This window comes from Brachyistius frenatus, unplaced genomic scaffold (genome assembly GCF_029030835.1).
Source record: "Brachyistius frenatus isolate BFR_SWC_R1_liver_20210118 unplaced genomic scaffold, ASM2903083v1 Contig_186, whole genome shotgun sequence".
NCBI classification, from domain to species: Eukaryota; Metazoa; Chordata; class Actinopteri; family Embiotocidae; genus Brachyistius; species Brachyistius frenatus.
Window position 1 is genome coordinate 48,028 of NW_027210785.1, and position 21,630 is coordinate 69,657.

Sequence of the window (21,630 nt, forward strand, 5' to 3'; positions counted from 1 at the left end):
CTTTTTAAAAAAAAAAAAATGTAATTCATTTTATTCTAATTGTTAGTAGCTATATTTTTGGTGGGAGGTTATGTACTTCTATTAGTTAAATATAGCTTCAATAAAACCTTTATGTATTGTGTTTTCTTCTCTATTATCTGTGACAAAGTGTTCATTGAATAATTAAGTGTGATACAAGAGCTAAATGTGTCTGGGAAAATCCTCACTATCCTTACAATCCACTTCTCTATGTGTGTTTGTGTGACTCTGAGGAAGACTAATGTGTAGTAAATGCGCAATGGTCTTTATGTTACAGTGTAATAAAGGAATATTTGTGAACATAATTATCTTTCAACACAGTGTTTATGTCACAGAAACTCAAGCAGAAGCATTAATGCAGCGCTGAGCATCATTTCAAATTCTCAGAGTACATTTGATACAACATCTGCGTTTGCAGTGTATATCCAAAAAAATACTTTATTAATGCTTTACTTTAAAATATACAAAAAACATTTTTTTAAATATAAAACCCATTTCTTTCTTTAGTAAAAGAAGCTAACTTTCCCTTATTTCAAATGTTTAAACACATGCAACCAAACCAGACCATTGCCTTAATAAATCAGGAAATTTCAGATTAAAAAAATGCGGAAACAAGTTATGAATCTGATGAGGCATTCAATACAATACTCAATGGTACATTTCCATCAGCAATGGAAAAAGTATTGATGGCTATCCGTACAGGTTTAAGCTCTGCGTACTATCTCAAGCTAACGAAGTGAGTGTAAAACTGAACTACTCTTCACTTCACTGACCCTCCAACACACCAGTCTCCCGTTAAAGGACCCAAACTGGCACCACTCGGTGCCACCCTCCCAAACAGGATGACATCAGGCTGCTCTTCCAGTCAGCAGCTGCCTGCTCAGGTTACCTCGACCAAGTGTGGAAAGGAGCACTCTTCTGCTGACAGCCCACTGCATCACTCTGCAGCAGTACTTGCAGGAGGCACACAGGCTGTCTCTGCACCCTGCATGCAGGAAAACAAACCTGGCTCGGCAGCTGAGGCTCCCTACCCAAGCTAATATTGCGCTCTGGTCCAAAAATAGCCACACTTGCAAATCTTGCAAAGAGACAACAATGATTTGGCCTATTCAAATCCACTATCAGTGTCATGGAATGTAAACAGAGCGCATGTTTGTCCTGCTTATCTTCTCTAAAAAAAAAGAAAAGAAAAGCTGGGTACCATCATTTTAGCAGTCCCTGACAGACACAGCACTGGAAACTAGAATACTATTAAATGTAAGGCGATATAAACCACACAGCATGCACACACTGTAACAAATTAGGGGCATTCATGGCTCAACCTTCATTAAAATGACAAAACATGCACCTGCCCAATGGGCTATCTAATAGCATGGAAACTGAGAGTGAGGGAATAACGTGGCAATCAGCTGTGGTCCAGTCAAACAACAGTTTAGAAATCCCTGGGTGATCCTGAAGTTAATAAACATTTGGTGACCAGGATGGTTGACAGAGCTCATAGAGACAATAAAGACATGAATGAAAATCCCTTCAATAAAAAACAACTAGCAGCCAATCATAGCTTACTGAAGCCTTTAGGGATACTGTGGGGAAAAAAACAACAACAAAAAAAAACACTCCAGCAGGATGACTGCAACTGCCCACAGGAATACTGTGAAAATAAGCTTACATAGGAGGTGAGCTAATAGGCTACAAAAACCGACAATAAGGTCAGAGCTCCAAGGATGTGCCAAATGTAGTAATTTTCCAGAACGGGGAACATAACTTCAATCTTTTTTATTTTTTTAAAAGCCGCTGCTGTATAGATCTGCAAACACAAGTTAAAGCCCTTCTTTACAGGCCTGTAGGCTGATCACTTGGTCATTTTGGGACGCCCTCGTGCAGACAAAAGAACGGTGTGTGTGATGGTGCGATGCTCGTCTCGTCTCCCAACATCACGTTCAACTGTCCTCTCTTCCGGCAGGAAACCGCATCGTCCAAAGCAGAAAGAGGCAGTCTGGACTTACCCAGTACACCGGAGGAGGTTTGTTGCGGGGCAGCGCCCGGGTCCGGCCTCTCCGCGTCTCCCTGCTGCGCTCGGTGTCGGTGCCGGGAGCTCTCGGGGCCGTCGCCGGCAGTGGTCGCGCCACTGGCGGCCGCCGCCGCCGCGGCTGCAGCGCCTGCCGCTGCCGTCCCCGTGTCGGGCATGCTCTCTATCAGCGAGGAGCGACGGAAGATGAAAATATTCTCCGGGAAATTATGCAGTGATATCGCATCTCAGGAGGAGGGCAAAGCATGGGTGTAGCAGGGCGGCCGGTGTAGGGTCCAAATGAAGGGTTAAATGAGTATGAAAGTGAAGTGAAGGTTGTCGGTGTCGGTGCAGCGGCGGATCATCCTGGTGCTTCTCTGGAGCAGGATGCGCGGCTAGATGGAGAGCGCTCCTCCCGACGACTACAGAGGAGGGACAAAGAGAGGGAGGGCGGGGGGGAGGGAGGGGGCTGGGTGACACACACCTTACAATATTTCACAATAGTAGCCTAATAAAACAGAGTATTAACGCAGATAGTATCAGCAGTCTTGTGGAGGAATTCCCTTATGTAAAATTACATTTCTGACTAAAAGCCAGGTAACCTACTATTATTTAAAAAAAAAAAAAAGTGTATGCGCACTAACCCTACATAAGTCTTTTAAGATCATAATAGTAATTTTAAACATGCGTGACCTTGCAATTTTTCCATCCCCAAGAACATTTATTTTTATCATCCTACAGTGACCTCTGCAAGCAGCCAAGCTTCAAATGAATGCCAGAAATAGAATCCACTTGAATAAATGTCAAATAAATAAAGCACATGACATAAACAACTTTACTAAACTGTCCATTATACCCATTCATATGATGACCAGGATGATATCCATTGTGCTTTTAAGGTACCCTCCTTTAATTCAAATAATGATATTCCTTTTATGCAGGCAGGTGACATCTGCAGTGCTCCTCTGTGCTTGTGACTGCCCTATCCTATCCTGTCCTGGGAGATTAAATAGACCATGACTTATTTATGAATGCAAAAAATACCCCCATAGATGAAATTTGTCGTGATGCCCAGGTGTAGGTACACAATGTCTTCTCAGTCAGTGTACACTCTCCAATACATCCTGTATCCTGTTTGTCATTCACTGTCGACTGTCATTCCATCACCACACTAATTATATTTACAAACAGGTAAGGCTGTACAGGAAGGTTGTTGGTTTAATCCCCAGTTCCTCCTGTCTGCCTGCGTAGTGTGTGTGTGTGTGTGTGTGTGTGTGTGTGTGTGTGTGTGTGTGTGTGTGTGTGTGTGTGTGTGTGTGTGTGTGTGTGTGTGTGTGTGTGTGTGTGTGTGTGTGTGTGTGTGTGTGTGTGTTTGAATGGGAAACCTTGTCAAGCGATTTGTAAACAGCAAAGGTAAAAATGCACTCAGTAAGAGCAGACCATTTAATTTACCTTTTTACATGGCAAATTGTGTCGCCACATCTGGTCACAGTTATGTTCCTAAAAATGAGCAAACAATAATCTATGAGTGTCATTGGTAGCCTACCGCCTAAACAAACACATTCTTCAAATGAAACATTGTGGTGCCGACTCTGCAGTTAGATGATCCCCTGCTGGTAAAATATGTTTCTGTCACCATGTGTGCAGTTTCACTATGAATGGGGGGAGTTGTTGAACTGTTTGTGAGGGATGCAGATGTGTGCAAAGAGGGTGGACATAATAGCTGTCCTTAACAAAGAGAATTTTCATCCTCTTGAATCAGATCCATGCCCTTGTAAACTGTGTTTTTGGCCAAAAGAGGCACAAACATTTGTGTATTGATGGTTCTCAGCAGCTGTGAGGTGGCAGCTGTCGTGCTTTCTGCACACACAGAGCTCTCTATAAATTATTGAGATCACAGGTTAAGGATTGCTCCTCAGGCCATGCCTCTTCAGCATGTACACAAGCTCTTTGTGGGCGCCCCTCTTGGATGCTGTGTTTCATTGTGCAGTCGCACAGGCAGGCTGGCAGCCCTCCCCCTCGTATGGCTCACAACTCACAAGCATCTTGTCTGAGAGTAGAAATTCTGCTTACTCACCACCCTCTGGGATGACAGCTGCAAGGCGCTGCAGTGGGGTGCACGTGCACGCGCGCCCGCGCACGCACACACACACACACACACACACACACACACACACACACACACACACACACACACACACACACACACACACACATCAGTGCACATGTTTATCATCTGTGTTCATATTCTGTTATATATACTCATGAGTGTATTGATCATGAAGACCTGCAGACCGCAGCACATTTTAGTCCAAGACACAAAAAGACATTGTAAACAAAGAGAAAAAAAAAAGAAAAATGATCATTTAAAATGAATGATAATTAGTGACAGTGTGTCAAAAACAAAAAGGTAGGTTCACACATACACCCCATGCGACTGCATGTTTAGGTACACCTGCATAAAATCAATGTAGTCTAACAGCAGCCGTTTAATCATTTTTCTCAGAATTTTGTCTCATATGGAAAGATGCATCGCATGTTATGTTGTGTTTTGCAAATGCCTCACTACTCTGGTCACATCTGTTTCCTGATGAAGATACACACTTCACGATGCATCGATCCTCTCATGTTTTGATAATAAGACCAGCAGCTCTGACCACTGTAAGAATCAGGCTGAGATGTGCACTGCAACTGTAACTGTAATAATTAAAAGAGAAATGCATATTCACTATATGTACAGTAGCCATGTTCCATATAATAATATTTACAGAATGGAAAAGAAAACATAGATAGATAGATAGATAGATAGATAGATAGATAGATAGATAGATAGATAGATAGATAGATAGATAGATAGATAGATAGATAGATAGATAGATAGATAGATAGATAGATAGATAGATAGATAGATAGATAGATAGATAGATAGATAGATAGATAGATAGATAGATAGATAGATAGATAGATAGATAGATAGATAGATAGATAGATAGATAGATAGATAGATAGATAGATAGATAGATAGATAGATAGATAGATAGATAGATTGTTTTTTTAAATCATTTATATGTTTAAATTGGGTTTACTGTGACATAAAACCTCATTTAAAAACCGGAACTAGTTAATATTTGGTATTACGGACTCCGTTTTATGGTGCACAGTAGGCGGGACTTACTTCAGATTGACAGACTTTGAACAAATGGGACCGGCCTTTGGAGAAAACGTTAACCAATCACAGTCAGCAGGTGGAACAGCAACAGACTCACCGTGGTGAAAGTAAACGTCGGAAGAGTCACGAGCGGAGTGAGTTTGGTCATGGAGGTTTTAACAGAGCACGAAATTAGTCGCAGGTGATGGCTCGTCAGTGTTTACCAGCTTGCAATATGTTCACAGACTATGAAGTGATTAGCTGACAGGGAAACTGATAAACATATTGATTCGGCCAAGGGCAGAGGAAGTGCTGTAATGTCAGTCTGTGCGAGAAGCAGAAAATAAATGAAAACTTCGGTATCGGTGTATTTCAATTATGCTGCCACTGCCATGCGTTCATCGTGGGATATGGAGAGCTGCTGTCCACACACTTAGAAGAAGGTTTGTTCTTGTTTACCACCTTCTAGTTCAGAAAGTATTTTTCTTTGTCTAGGCTCCTACAAAAGAGTAAAATTATGCGATTTAATTGATTCAAATTTGATATATATATATATATTTTTTAATCGGGGCATCAGAAGGAAGTAAATAATCATCAGTGAATAATACTTTTATTCAAATAATTAAAGTGAGTATAAATGAAAAAATAAAGCTTCAGACTTTTCAATCTGCTGGTTACATTTAAAAAATGACCTCCTTTATTGAAATCAGCCTATATGATGAAAGAAATCCAATCTCTTTTCTTTTTTTTTTACTCCTCTAAAAAGTGGTTGGAGTGTTTAGTTTTTTTTATGCAAGTTTCCCCATTTTCTCCATGATCTTGGCTCATTTAACAATTGATCTATTTCCATTTTGTTTTCACACACGAGCATTAAGTTTTAGATTTCTCTTTACTCTAAATTTATTTAACCGTGTTACTTAAGTGATTTGCCAGATAACCTTTTACTACATTTTGCCATTATGTTCAGTTTATTAAAAAAAACAACAACACAGGGCACACCGAAAGAGAAATAAAAACCTTTTTGGATATGTATATTAGATAGTCTCACCTATCCAGTAAATAATCTGAGGTCACTATTTTCTTACCTTTTTGCAGAAGAACTCCACCTTTTCGGCTCCTGTCCACCTGCGATGGAGTCCCAGCTGGACTGGCTGATGCTGACACCATCTTTGCGTTGTCATCAGGTCATGGCAGGTGTGGCGTGGCCGTCGTACGAGTCAGCGGTCCTGCCTCAGCGTCATCCCTCAGGTGTATGGCTGGGCTCACACAGCGCCTGCCTCCTCCACGCACCGCTCTGCTACGTAGCATCACAGACCCCCGTTCCAAAGAAGTCCTGGACCGGGGACTTGTCCTGTGGTTCCCAGGTGAGCTCCACTGGAACACGCTCAGAAGTTTTATTAATTCTCCACATTTCTGTGATCTTGTTTACACACTCGTGAGTTTCTTTTCTTCACATGTCCAAGGATTTATCAGCAGATACAAACATGATACAGTACAATGTAGGAAAATATTAATGCTGTTTTGTCTTTGTCTTGCATCACACATTCTGGATGAGATATAAATGATAGCTATTACCTGTGTCTGCAAGTAGATTTTTTTTTTTTTTATACCACTCTGAATGTAACTGTAACACAAAGCATACTTGAGTTAGTGGTGATAGGTGTAAAAGCATTCACAAGATAGACAATGCAGTGGTGTGGTTCTTCAACATGTCTCAAACAGCACTGCATGAGCAGAAAAACCAAACAGGGTTAGTAAATATTGATGTTGAGTCTCTCGTGTTCAAAATATTTTAAACGGTTTAGTCTCCCTGCCATTTTGAGTCATCATCTCACAAACTAGGTGAGCCTCAACTTCTGGTCATCCACCTCCAAGTTTAATGAAGGTGCTTTTTTTTTCCTTTACATATTTAAATGAAATGTTTTTGTTTTTGTTTTTGTTTTTCTTGTGCTCATGTCATCAGCTCCTCACAGTTTCTCAGGAGAAGACAGCGTGGAGTTCCACATCCATGGTGGTCCTGCTGTCATTACTGCTGTCTTACAGGCTCTAGGTAATTTACAGATGCCATAATGAGTACATGTTAAACATGATTCAATGCAGGATAACAAGCAAACGAATACATCATGTGATGCATTGTCACTTTTCCAAGGTGTTTTACACTGAAAAAAACTACAATGATGTTGTTTGTTCAGTGTGTTTTTCTCAGTCCAATAGATGAAAATTATTAGTTATTTAATTTAAATAAATCTTAATCATTTATGTTTCTGGTTGTACCTTTTTTATTTTTTTTATTTAGATGCAATATAAATTGGCATTGGGACATACAGTCAACATCAAATATTTTGTGCGATAAATTACTTTTCAAATCATCCGTTTTATATTTTTCAGTGCATCTTCACAGCCTCAACTTCCCAAGCTCTAAGCTTTCATCAGAATCCTGAACACAGTGTCCGGTCGAGCCATGCGGCCGTCCATCACTGGGACTTAAATTAGAAAACTGACACATGCATTCCTATTTCTAAGATACTTAGAATATGCACACTGGCAAGCATGACAATCCCTCTGAGATTGAAAAGGACTGTTTCCACTGCAATTCACCTGTCGGCCTCCTAGAGGACAGTATTGTATAAAGTAGAAATGCACATGAAAGCTTTCCACCAGTTAATATACTGTAAGGTTGTTACTAATTAGCAATAGTTCAACAATATCACATTAAAGTGCTGTTCAATAAAAAAATAAAATGTATAATTAAAAACATTTAAAAAACAAAACAAAAAAAAGGCTGTGACAGTATTGGTAGGATGATAACCAGCCAGTAGAATGTCAAATGGTTCTGGTTAAGAGATCATGACCCCCCATTTGCCAAATGGTTTAGTGCTCACCATTGTCTCCCCCTGATGAGATTTGGAAAATGGTTGAGAAAACAATGAGCACATAACCTCTGTGACCTGCCGTTGAGCCTGTTTTCATTCCAAGTGAACCCGAGTGACACATTGCGTTCGAGTCTCCTGTTTGTTTGTTTGTTTGTGTGTGTGTGTGTGTGTGTGTGCGTGCGTGCGTGCGCAGGTGCATGATGCAAGCCTACCTCATGTCGCATGCATTTCTTCATGTTTGTGTTTGTGTGTTTTTCAGGAAGCGTGCCTGGCATGAGGCCTGCTGAAGCTGGGGAGTTCACGCGGAGGGCCTTTCAAGCAGGGAAGCTGGGTTTAACAGAGGCGAGTCAGAAGAACATGTAAAACACACCGAGACAGATCTGTGCAGATTTATGTATCCGAGCTACAGGGTGAATATAGAATAAACAAGGTGAACACCTAACAGGGATTTCACATGCATCAAATGTGGTGTGTGAAAATTTCCACATTTACAAATTTTGCCCTTTGGCATTTATTTCATTGAGTTGTCAAAGATTCATGCATAAATGCAACTGCTGGGCCTTTGAGGAGGAGAGTTTATTTTTTATTTTTTTATAATATTTAAGTATACAGCCTTAAGCATTTGCAAGCGCCTGCTTTGGGTATTTGATTATGAGTTTATAACACTGTCTCATGCTCCAGAGTGATTTTTAATATTAAACTGAGTGTTGATTTATGACTAAGCATAAAATGTTTTTACAGCTCAATAAAATTTATAATAAAAATTATCAACATAAATTTAAAAGAGTCCCTTGAATAAAGTAAAAATGCTTCTTGAGAGAAATAAAAAGCTAATTTCTTATCCGAGTGGAGGATGTGATTATGAGATAAGATCAACTTTATTGTCCCTGAAATGAATTCGTCTGGGATGTCCTAGCTGACACTTCACGCAAAGGATCACATCCTCTGTAGATAATGCATCAGGCACATAATGAGGGGGAAAGATTTGAGTTATAGCGTTCAAGATATTATTGTAAGAGCTAGATGGGCTCTATTAATGCAGATATTGTAATTCTTCTTGAAGGTGGAGGGGCTCGGGGATCTGATCCACGCAGAAACAGAAGCCCAGAGGAGACAAGCTCTGAGACAGATGTCTGGGGAACTGGGACGCCTGTATCAGGACTGGAGCCACAGACTGAAACGGGTAGGTCCTCTCACAGAACACAGACTAATGGTGTAGATTTGAACATATCCTGAGGAAAGTTTTCAGTAAGCAGTCAAACCAGATATTTTAAGATACCTTTTGTACTAAAATGTGCTGCTGTTCCTCCTTCACTCAGTGCCAGCCTAGTAAGGTTTGTTTTTTTCCATCTCTGAATGTTTGGCCTTGTATTGTTTTGGATGGATTCAAGATTCATTACGTGTCTGGAAAGTACCACAGGCACACATTCAACACTGTGATATATTCTGCGGAGCAGTATTGTTTCTCTTATCTGTAAAGTATCCTGTATACTGTAACCTATAGTGAAAAGCTAGAGAGGGGGAAGAATCAGTGCAACTGTAAAATTCACATTAGGAGTTAGTGACCTTTCTGTTGTGTTGTGTGGAGTGTTTTATTTTACTATTTTAATAACCAGACATGTGGTCCTCCTGCAAGGCTTGATACTTCAGTAGACTGTCTAAAAAGTTCAGAAATATTGTGCAATTGAGCGTGAACTTTTTCATAGTTAAAACAGCTATGTTATTCACTTTGCAGCCATCCAACTGTGTTGATTGTCTGCATACAACTTGTTGCATGCACAAGCTTCACAATGACCAATAAGACGTCCTCAGAAGTTATAGGGTGCTTATTATGCTGGCATGTTGGCACATGTGGTCTTATATTTGTTGTATTTATATCTAATCCCGACCGAGATTGTGTTTTGCCGTCATATCTTACGGAGGCAGCAGGTCACTGACAGCAGGTAAACCTTTTAACTGCATGGATGTGGGCCACATCCTCTACTGTGAACTGTTCTGGAGAGTATGAACTAGTGTAACACTTTGGCACCAGAACTGATCAACCCGTCCAGGTGTTCTCCCTCGAGAAACTTTAAGTTCCTCAGGGTGGTTCCTAGAAGAAATTCAAACGTCCTTTATTTTGTACTTCGATTTCTGAGAACTATGCCATCTGTGTAATGTTCGGGGTCACAACCTCCTTCGACACCCAAACAATGCAGCTTTTTTAACCATTGGCTTCTCATGTTTATGGATGGATTAAAGTATGGGAATCTGATGCTTCCTGTTTTTGTGCAGCTATACTACTATTGTGTTTATGTTCCACCATGTTAGTCGAAATACTGATCGGTGTTGTGGTGGAAATCCTGAAGTGTTTCTCCCTCAGTGGCAGTGAAGTGAAATTGCAGCAGACTTTTCTTAAAATTTGTGTTTTTTGAAAGTAGACCTAGAAACAGTGGAAGGCTTTTGAATTTTATTGTCTAATGTTACTATAGACCAGATACATAAACTGCATAAAGGTATCGATGAACACTTAAAAAAAAATTAAAGCGTGAAATGTAAACTGGTAAACTTATCTGAGGAGAAGATCATAACAGAAAATATTAACTTCAAATTAACCACAAAATAGTAAATAATTGCTTGTTTTAGCTTATTAAAAATGATGAATGGCAGCAAGTCTTAAAAATGTTTGACTTTTAATTGGATGAAATGAGTAAATTAACAACATCATCTCTGATTCTGAAAAATTATCATTTTTAAAATATGTTCTGACATTTTCTCTCCTAATCGTATTTATCTCATGTATTTAAAATATTTATTGTTTAATGTAAAATAATGTTTTTTACTTGTTTGTTTTGTAATATTACAGTAACGGTTTTTTTTGTTTTATTTTGAAAAATGTGACCTTGATGGGTTTCTGTTAAATTAAGAATGAAATTAAATATTTGTGCCTGTTTTTAAGGCACAATAATTTAACCATGTTAGCAGCTGTGCCCTTGTAGCAACACACTGTTTTGGCTGCATGTCTTTGGCCTGAAGACATGTCAACATGTAAATCAACTGTACTCTGAATTGAATGAAAAGCTGCTCAGACTTCTTCTTTTTTTTTTTTTTCCAGAATTTGATTGTATGTTTTTCAGAGGGTCTTTTGTTCATTCTTATGGTTAAAAGTCCCATATTTTAGACTTTTCTGCTGTTTTATTTCCAGTCTTAATATCCTTCCGTATCGGAATGAGCACTCAGTGTTTTCTACCTCCTGATGGATTGGACAGTGGGCCATGCTGAGGGTGACATATAATATGAGCATAAGTTTGTGACATGACAAACTTACAGAAGTCCAAACAGCAAAGTGGCTGAAACCAGCTGTGTGCATTTCTTCGTGGACTGAGCTTTTTGATACCTTCACAGTATTTACACAGCACTTACACCTGCTTAATAATCACTAAAGAAATGGAAATTTTAAATATGTATACTTATTTAAAATAACTTGTATTTTGCTTCTGTTTTCTCTGTTTTGCATGTCTTACAGTGTCTGGCCCACGTCGAGGCCTTCATAGACTTCAGTGAGGATGAGCTCATTGAGGATGGAGTCTTAAACCAAGGTACGCACTTTGACTTCTGTGCTGCAGAACAACAACCGGACAGCCATCCCTCGGCCTTTAGAGGGAGGTGAGCGGGTCCGAGGGCTCTGTTTCTCTCCACGTAGAGAGGAGTCCATCTGGTTTTCCTGTTTGGTTCTGCAACTGGCCAGTTTGCTGCGCTGTAGGGAGAAACCATTGACATCAAACTGCTCAAAAGACAGTTTCCTTAGGAAGTGTGGAGAGAAGGCCAGAGGGACAGTAGAGGCATTCGTCTTACCTTCAAAGACAACCTGTGTTATCAGCAGCACCGTGCACCTCTACTGCTCTCTGTGTGCCCAGGTTTCCCATGCTCAGTGTGTGTGTGTGTGTGTGTGTGTGTGTGTGTGTGTGTGTGTGTGTGTGTGTGTGTGTGTGTGTGTGTGTGTGTGTGTGTGTGTGTGTGTGTGTGTGTGTGTGTGTGTGTGTGTGTGTGTGTTCAGAGGCCTCACATGTTGTGAAGTTTCAACACAATAAAGCCTGGGAAAGCTTGTTTGTTTTGGTGGCATGGAATGTTGGCTCACGCCTCAGAGTGTCAAGTAATAATAGACTTGTTTCCAAAAATAGAAAAGCTGGCATAAATACTTTCTATTTTCACGTGCAGGCATACAGAAAGGTATAACTTGTGTTTTCTTAATTTTCATCCCAAATCAACCAAAGTTGGATGAATTCTTGGCAAAAGAAGAAGACTGATGTATTGTTGCCGCTTCGTCAACAGCATCTTTCCGCTGTAGTTATGTGCGGAAAGAGACAAGCCCATGACCCATTTTTCAACCAGACGAAATGTGTCAGACACCGGAGGACAGGCCTTTTTCCTTCAAAGGACAGAAATTCCTCGTCCAAGGCCACGAAAGTGAAGTTGAACACGAAACCTTCGTCACCTCCTGTTTCCTCCGCTGTCTTTCTCTGTCCGTGACTCTCCCACAGTGGACAGGTCGGTGTGGGATCTGCAAGCAGAGATAGAGCGACACCTAAAAGATGACAGGAGGGGCGAGCGGCTTCAAAGCGGGGTCCAGGTGGTCATCGCAGGAGCCACCAATGCAGGGAAAAGTAGCCTTCTTAACACACTCTGTAAGAGAAAAACTAGCACACACACACACACACACACACACACACACACACACACACACACACACACACACACACACACACACACACACACACACACACACACACACACACACACACACACACACACACGCGCACACACACGGTAAATGGATTAAAGTTCAAATGTGCTCACTATCTTCTAAATACAGACCTTTCTGTTGAATCATAGAGCTGTCAGACATGGTTTTACGTGGAGAGAAGGCAACATCTGTCATAGCATAAGCAACATGAACTAAAAAAAAAAAAAGAAATGTGTGTGAGTCATTAAAATTCAAATACTGTGCTTCATACACAGAGAGTGAGAGAAATATGTTTCCCTGATTTTATGGGGGAGAAAAATCTAGAAGCAAGCAGCAGTCTGACTTTTTTTTTTTTTTTTTAATAAGACAGTGTGATGGTAGACATGGAGTCGAAGTTATATGAAGTGACCCCATCATCCAGAGTTCAGCTGAAAACCCTGGAAAATTATTTTTTTTCCAGAATTCAGTGAAAGTTTTGAAGAACTAAGTAGAAGTTGTTGACAAAATAGGCGGAGTTTGTGGTCCATTAGTAACTGTCATGGAGCTTTAAATCAAATCATACGATCTTCCTCAGCAGACAGAGTTTGCCCATGAAATTATTAATTAAATTCCCATTCTCATTTTTCTTACAACTTTTAATGCGTTATATTTTCCTAAATTCTACTCTCTTTTTTTATGTAAAAGGCATGAAAGGTGGAAGACATTAATCCAGTCTATTCTCTTATGTTTTGATTGTGGCCGTCCTTCATAGTCTGCATTCAATTTTAACTGAATGTATAGAAAACAATATTTAATAAAGAAATATTTCAATAAACATAAGTAAACCCGTAATATTTGTCAAATATAATTCAGTAGCATCTAGATGTTCTCATTTTAAATCACTTCTGCACCCATCTCTAGTTGTGGAGGCACATTTGCTCTCAATCAGCAGCTGTTGTTGTAAGGTTATGTTTGTTTAGGTTATTGTTTCCTGAAGTCATTTAGAATCACTTCATGTAAACTATCTAGACTCGAAGCTTGGCAACGGCTCGTCAGTTTCCTATCAGAATAATAAGCGTATTTGTCAAACTTCAGATAAAATCCTCTTATCCTTTCCTGTTCTCATTAGTCTTCCCCGCGGCCACAGCACTCACCCTGGCAGCGTTATTAGAGGTGGGATACATGAGCACAGATTAAACAGGTAGGTACAGTGCAGCTCGTGTATTAAGGTTTATGTTATTCTATTATCACAGTAAAGTGTGTCCTGGCATTTACATAATGTAACAGTTCCCTCAGCACAAATCAGCCATTTAAATTAAATATTATAATTTGTATGGTCACGAGAAAAGCAAAAAGAATCTACTGAGGCAACAATTCAGACAGTTTTTTTTGTTTTGAGATAATGACACCAGCTTTTAGAAAATTAACTAAACATGTTAAACTGCAAAGAGTTAAAAAAAAAAGTTTGAAGGATTCATTTCACAATTTTAGAGTGGCCACCAGTATGAGTGTTTATATGTATATACTGTATGTGTATATGCAATTTTTGGGCGGTTTTAAAGGCTAGCTGTGGTGATTTTTCTTAACATCTCACCTAAATAATCCAAAACCTGAATTAGACTGTTTCTACTGATTTCCAGTTGATAACTTGCTCACCAATGTTTATTAAATCTTATTCCTGAAGCTCCAAAAACACATTAGTGAGTCACACTGTAGCACTGGGTGTGTCAGACATAACACAATAACATAATAAATCAGTACGATTAAACAAATGAGTCACACGGAGAAAATCGACAACTAGCCAGCCAAAAAAAATGTAGAGGAGGGGGAGGGGGGTGCTGCTCGGAGAGTGTACAGTTTATAGTGAAAGTGCTGCACAATGTGTCTGAAGAAGCCACATTTCTCATGTTTAGGAAGAGCATGGGCCTTGTTTGAGTAAATCAAGTTTTATTTTTTAAAAAGGATTTTTTTTTTTTTTTTTTTAAGTTGTCTGTTTTCAGTGGGAATGAATGGGATTTGGGTGAAGAGCCACTGACAGGATGGGCAAGTCAGACAGATTTGAGAGATTTCATAATTATGAAGGACAATGTAAAATATCACATCTTATGCTCTAACCTTTTTTGACATTCAGGCCAGAGACCCGCAGCCATTGTGTCTCCTATCGCCGGGACAACCAGGGATGTGGTGGAGACGGCACTGGACATCGGTGGCTTCCCTGTCCTCTTGAGTGACACTGCTGGTCTCAGAGAAAGTCCGGACCTGGTTGAGCGAGAAGGGGTCCGCCGAGCTCGAGAAAGGTAGGGGGAAGTTAGAAAATATAAAAATTTCTATGAAGCAGGTCGACAATCTTAAAACACAGCAGGCAAAAAGCACGTTTTTCATGCAGTAGTCAGTTTTGAGATTTTGGGCTGTTCTGCTTCCTCAACACATCTTCTTTCAGACTGGTTGAAAGAAAATGTCCAAAACACATTAGGGTTTTTTTTTCCCCACACTTTTCTCTGAAATTCACAAAAAGCTAGCATTCATAAAATGTTATGTAAATCAGGCTATTAATGATATTTTAACAAGCCCCCCTCCACCCTCCCACACCCCGTAAAAACCATCTGAATATAGATGGTCTAAGCGGCAGCCAACAGTGTCGTCACCCATTGCTTTGTGAACTGCTGTTCTAAAGCCTTGAGTTTGGTATTTTGGCCGTCACCTTCTTGCTATTTTGGAGCCAGGGGTGACCATATTTGGTTACACTTGCTTATTTGAAGCCGGAGACGAGTGAGTGATGGATCCGACTCGTCCTCCGAGGACACTACGCCCCGCCCACTGCACCACAGACTTGTCAATCAAACAGACACGCCCCCAAACATACCGCTTTTTGAAGCCTGATATCTAAATAATGATGTAATTAATTTCAGATAAACAGACAGAAAACTACTAAGAAGGAGTCACTTTGGCGAATGAAACCATAATGACTTTTGGAAAAAAACATTTTGACTTTGCATTGAATAAGAGTCAATTGAGTCAGGGCCTTTTTGGAGCCAACTCCTAGTGGCCCTTGGTGGTACAACAGTTTAAGGCACTCATGCATTGGCCTCATGCTACGACTATTGTAACATTCAGTCGATGCTCAAAGTGTGAGGGAACAAAATTTTTTTTTGAGAATAACAGCCTTTAATTTAACAAAACATCTTTGTAGTCTGTTTTCTCAAAATAATTTTTTTTTTCATACTTTCAACCAGAAATGTCCTCTTCAGTAGTACTTACACACCAAACCTTCCGGTTTTATTTCCATAAAAATTCTGAAACATAGGTTTTGCCATTTGCCATTATGGCGTAATAAAAAGAGATATCTGTAGAAACGTTTGACTCTAATATGTCAACCAACTGAAACAAGAATTTGATCTAATGTTCAGATTTCTGTTCTGGAAATGTATACAAATTACTATTTATTTATTTAGATGAATCTAATTAATTTGGTTTAAAAAAAATTTAAAAAAAAAATTGGAATACAAAAAAATTATTTCTTAATAAAACGACTGGGAAAGTTTCACGGTGATATCTGTTAGTTAAATGAGTTTTCCTCATTCACCTGAAGTGTCTTGGCTGGTGGAAAGTTTGACTTCAGGATGCAGGAAAGCAGCGCGGAACAATAGTGCATGTTGAGTATTGCTTTGCTGCTTCAGCGACTGTTTACATGTGTATTATTCAGCTGGGCAAATTTGCCTGGAGACAAACAGAATAAGTCCCCGAACACAAAGAAAGGAAGAAATAAGTCATTCCTTTTCCCCCCTCTACATCATGCTATATTTTCGCAATGTCTATATAGCCCCCAGAGTTTATATTATTGCTGAGCCACAGTTATAAATACACGGGACAAACACTTCCAGGAGGTTGCGTAATGAAGAGCCACTTTTCCTTCTTGTGGACTATTTACCATGAAGAGGTTTTTGACAGCTTGGTCTTATGTTTACACTAGGGAAGAATAGCCATACTTATAGCCCTCGTCATCACCGCTGTGTAATATACAAACAGGCAAACGCACGAGCGGAAGGATGGACATTATGGCTCATGCACTCTATTAAATACACTTTTATAAATCTTTACATGCAGTCGCATGTTTAACCACGTATGAGTTTGGTGTTTTATAGCAGAAGGAAAGAGGATGGGCCTAAAAGCACATAATCACTATGATTATTAATTGATCTATTATGCAGGTGAAAATAAAGTTTTCAGTCTTTTTTACTTTGTTGGATTATAGTAGAAAAGGAAGAGCTCTAAGTAAAAAAATGGAAAGGCTTTATGTACATTTAAGTGTTTAACCAATAAAATGTTATTCACGGTTGACTGAAAGACTTTAATCCACAAACAGAAAGGACATCAGCAAACATTCATTTTGAAATATGACATGATGCTTTTCATGCCAATAAAGATCAGTTCCAAATGTTTCCCAAAGTACCCGTGTTCTTGGCAGGTGGAAAAATGTGTCATTATATCGGGCACTACATCACTAGATTGGAACCAGTACATAACAAAATAGAGGCAGATGGTTTTTCCCTTTTCAGTGGGAAAAGATACTGTAAAATTGATTTGCAGACGAGAGGACTCGGAGATAAAAATCCAGATAAAGACGTGACCACGAAAATAACAAATTTCCGTGCAGATATTCTCTTATTCCTTCCCTGTTTGTTTAAGTTATTTGAGTGACGTGGCGGCTCTGTAGGAAGGGCGGGCAGTTTGTTCTATAGGAAACTTTCTGTGCAGGGAGCAGGACAGAGGCTCGTGACCCGGGTCACTACAGGAAGGACGTGGTGAGTACAAGCATCCGCTGCCACTGCTGCCGCCGCCGCCACTGCTGCTTCTACCTCACAGTCGGACGGATGCAAGAAAGCAGTATTTCAAATGAATAACATTTAGGGTCATTAATTCCAAATGTCACTGCCAGTGTTTTGCGGGCTACAATATAGATATTTAGGGAAATATAACAACACAGATAGGATGAGAAGTTTAAAAATGTACCCAAGACATCAGAAAATCTGAACAAGTTATTGAAAGTGTCAGCACTGACTTGGAGACTTACAAAGTTGAGTCTGTTTTCTTCTCTGCAGGGTGGAGCAGGCTGATCTGACTCTGGTGGTTGTGGACTCGACTCAGCTGCCCTCTGACGTACGGAGCGCTGTAGCCTTCCTCCGGGACCACCTGAGGAGCGTGCTGCCCTCTCAGGAGCAGCCGGAGACGGGTATGAAATCACAGCCTGGTCTGCTGCTCCTGAACTGCATTTTGAAGGCATTTAAAGCACAATAAAGCAAATATGTTTTATTGGTCTCTGTCTCAGCTCTCGGGTATAGTTACAACGCCTGCAACTGGCAACGCAAATAGAAATCTTAGCGATTGAGTTTTTACTTCCCACATATTGTCCTGCAGACCGGTGTCTCCTGGTGCTGAATAAGGCGGATCTGCTGCCTGAGAAGCAGAGACAGAAGCTGGACAGGGAGCTGAGAGCGGTCTCTGGACTTCCCTCGGTCTGTCTGATCTCCTGTCAGACTAATCAGGGACTGAAGGACTTCCTCACAGTGCTGCACAGCCATGTCAAGACTCTGTGAGTTGCTTTAATTTATCATGCAAGAGCTACCACTATGTGTCATTTAAATATATGAGAAAGATTGGTTTCTTCTGCAGGATGTGTGCTGCATCAATACAAACTGACCTGACAGGATGGATATAATATTACCCTGTTAGTAGTTATTGCAGCCCACTAAGAGTTTCCTTACGAGGCCTAAAATTGCCTTTGACTTGTCTACAGTCTGATGTGTTTTATACAATACAATAGAAAGAAAAATGCTAACTTTTTGTATTTCAGATGAATTTGTAAAAATCTTAGTTTTAGCTTAACAGTATGTTTGCTTTTGCTTTTCACCCTTTGAAAATAAATTTCAAAATTCTGATTGTTTAATTGTTCTCGGTCTTTTTTTTTTTTTTTTTTTTTTCTTTTCCTCTTAACTTCCTCTCTAGGTGTGGCGACCCTCTGTCTGGTGCCCCCATCCTGACCCAGGCTCGCCACAGGGCTCACCTGCAGCGGTGCGTGGCGGCCCTGGCTCAGTATCAGCGGTACCGCGACACTGACCTCGCGCTGGCAGCTGAGGGTGTCCGGTTAGCGCTCACCAGCCTGGGCCGGATCACTGGACGGGTCGGGGCAGAGGAGATCCTGGATATCATCTTCAAAGACTTCTGCATTGGAAAATAGATAAGTGAGAGGAAAAAACATGAAAAACTTGTAATTATGGTTGGCTCGGAGAGGAAGGCTGCATTCTTGAAGTCCCACAGTATCAAGTGAAGAAAATGAGTCAAAAAGGGGCACAGCCTCGGCTCGCTGCCAGGCGTCGAGACTCAGTCACACCAGAAAGAATACCTCCGGTCCCCAGACACAGAAACGTTTGTTTTCTGTTGATGCTCTCTCTCTCTCTATCAGACAGAAATAGTTGTAGCAGGATGACAGGTGCCTCAGAGGCCCAATATACTCGGCAAGTGTTTGGCAAGTCTTGAGTCGTAATTTAAAAATAGATTCTGAAAGCCTTTGATGAGAATATTGGCCACTTGGGTAGCAAACTAAAGCTAGGTGCGGACATCGGCAAGGTCATGGACTGAAAATTTGGATGTTTACTTGTTCTGCAGAAAAATGTATGTTTTTTTTTTGTTGCTGTTTTTGCAATGTGGGGTGCAGGGTCACATTTATTATATTCGCTTTGATTGCGTGACTCATTAGATGTGCTCTAAATGGGATTATTTGTGATTTGTTACAAAATCTACCTCTAAAGAGACACCAAACATTATAAATGAATTCATTTTAAAGAGACCTCTTCTGCTATCAAGGCAGGACATCTTTTCCCAGGAAGTTCATCAAGACCAATGTCAGAACTCAATCTTCACGTGCCACCACAGCGTGGCTTCATAGACACAGAGAGTCATGTGCCTGACTGGCCTGCCTGCAGGTCAAATCTGTCTCCTTTTGAAAAAAGTATGCAGCATCACGAAGAAGAGAATCAGTAATTAGGGATCACAGACAGCTGGAGTTAAGCAAAAACGGAAAAAGAATTCCACTTGCAACAATCGGTATCCTCAGTTTCCAAACAATAGAAACATGTAATTAAAAGGAACAGTCATTTAACGGTTGTGCTTTTGTCAGTTAAATAAAGGTACAAGAGAATGAACGAACGACACATGCTTGTTTTTCTTGTATTTTACAAAATGGGTCAACTTTTCCAGACGCGGGCTTTGTAGATTGTTTGTAGGATCCATTTTTTTTTTTTTTTTTTTTGTTATCAGGTTTAAATAGACATGCGCTTGTCACTGTAATCAAAGTTGTTTTTTTTTCAAAGTTTTAGTAAAGCCATGTCAAGAATTTTTTTTTTTTTTTTATGATTGCATGCACTTCCAAGCGTCACACTTTATCATGCATTTGATTAGCAAAACCCTCGTCACGAGTTAAAGTTGTTTCCCCCCCCCCCTCTAATATAAGATACTAGCAGTTCTTCCAAAGATTGCATCAGTAAAGTCTAATTTACTGCCACAGCTGTCATAACATTAATTACAAGTTGCAAATTGCATTTTTAGTCGAGCTCCCACCATAAAGCAGCAGACTTACAGTATAATACAGTATTTAGGGAACGTTAACGCTCCACTGTGTGGGAAAAGGACATTTTTGGAGGCGATGCGCTCTCTGCCCTTTGTTCCCCTGTCAATCTGGTCATGATCAAATATTTATGTTTCCTCGTTGAACTCCTCACCCTTCTTCCCCAGTCGGTTTCTTCTCTCCCAGCCTCTGACGACATACGCCGGCTGTACACCAGCTGAACTGCTGCCTCTCTGCATTTTTGTCTCCCTTCTCTGGCTGTGCTACTTGACCTTTCCTCTTTCCGCACTGCTCCGTCAGCCTTCTGGTCCTCTTTCATGTTCCTCTTGATTAATTACAACACTGGGGAAGTTTAAGCTAAAAGTGGGACTTGTTGTCGCACAAATTAGTGGTAGTACATTTTGGGGCTTTTTCTTTGAACTGCTGCCTGTCTGTAATATCCTGTAGATTGCAATGTTTACTACAGTTGTGAACATTTGGCAAATTGTCTAAACGGTACCAACATTTTGCATATCAGCTCCTAAATTGTACTTTTAAAAAAAAAAAAAAAAAATTATGACCTTTAGTAGAAAACTATTTTTTTATTGGACACCCTAGCGGCATGTGTCCATGAACGTTTTCTGGCCAGTTCACCGATCAAAACTTATTTTGACAGATTGCGTTTGAATGTTGTCCAGAAATTCATGTTCCCCAGAGGATGAATCCTGCTGACTTTGGGTTTTTTTCCGCTACATTTCCTGTAATGCAACCATGAGGATCACACTGTGATTTTGAGTAATTTCTCAACAAATATAGAATTGATTGCTATTTTGTATGTGTTGCTTTTAGGAAAAATAGAATTGTTTTACATTTGAAATATACCGATGACTAACTAGTTAACAGAACATGTGAAAATAAATGCGATAGATTTGCATATTAATTTGTCCCTTAACTTTTTTTATCTTCATCTGCCATCACAAGGTCAAACATTTAAAAATGTTCAATACTTTATTATTATAATATTTATTAATACAAATGAATACTTATACGTTACTACCATCAGTCTTGGCTTTGCTTTGTTTTGTGAATTGGCTAATGTTAGCACCCTATAGCTGACGTGATAAAACATTACACCTGGTAAAAATCAACACGTTAACATCATCAGTGTGAGCATGTTGTGTGCAAAACAGAACGTAACCAGACTTTAATAGTAAATTCGTTTTAGTAAGTGTTAAGATTTTTGCATACGTGTGTGAAAGTTTTGATCTACAAGCATCATAG

The 21,630-nt window shown here is 40.0% G+C and overlaps 2 protein-coding genes across 2 annotated transcripts in view; one reads left to right on the forward strand and one right to left on the reverse strand.

Annotated features, from left to right (window-relative positions):
* Positions 1 to 2,420, reverse strand: part of ano8b (anoctamin 8b) — a 38,207-nt gene extending 35,787 nt beyond the window's left edge. Inside the window, exon 1 of the mRNA XM_069718111.1 lies at positions 2,025 to 2,420. Coding sequence (XP_069574212.1) covers positions 2,025 to 2,205 — 181 coding nt within the window. The 5' untranslated portion in view covers positions 2,206 to 2,420. The remainder of the gene's footprint in view (positions 1 to 2,024) is intronic.
* Positions 2,421 to 5,272: 2,852 nt separating this feature from the next.
* Positions 5,273 to 21,316, forward strand: gtpbp3 (GTP binding protein 3, mitochondrial). The gene is made up of 11 exons (XM_069718095.1): positions 5,273 to 5,617; positions 6,270 to 6,538; positions 7,138 to 7,224; positions 8,307 to 8,389; positions 9,111 to 9,230; positions 11,553 to 11,625; positions 12,568 to 12,711; positions 14,881 to 15,046; positions 17,849 to 17,979; positions 18,165 to 18,339; positions 18,753 to 21,316. The coding sequence occupies exons 1-11, from the start codon at positions 5,553 to 5,555 to the stop codon at positions 18,982 to 18,984; spliced, it is 1,545 nt and encodes a 514-aa protein (XP_069574196.1). The 5' UTR covers positions 5,273 to 5,552; the 3' UTR covers positions 18,985 to 21,316.
* The last annotated feature ends 314 nt before the right edge of the window (positions 21,317 to 21,630 follow it).

Bases quoted from the DNA above. Each gene is read 5' to 3' on its own strand.
- gtpbp3 (XM_069718095.1), top strand. From the start codon at position 5,553: ATGCTGCCACTGCCATGCGTTCATCGTGGGATATGGAGAGCTGCTGTC. The intron at 5,618-6,269 runs GTTTGTTCTTGT...ACCTTTTTGCAG, and splicing joins GTCCACACACTTAGAAGAAG to AAGAACTCCACCTTTTCGGC. The intron at 9,231-11,552 runs GTAGGTCCTCTC...CATGTCTTACAG, and splicing joins GGAGCCACAGACTGAAACGG to TGTCTGGCCCACGTCGAGGC.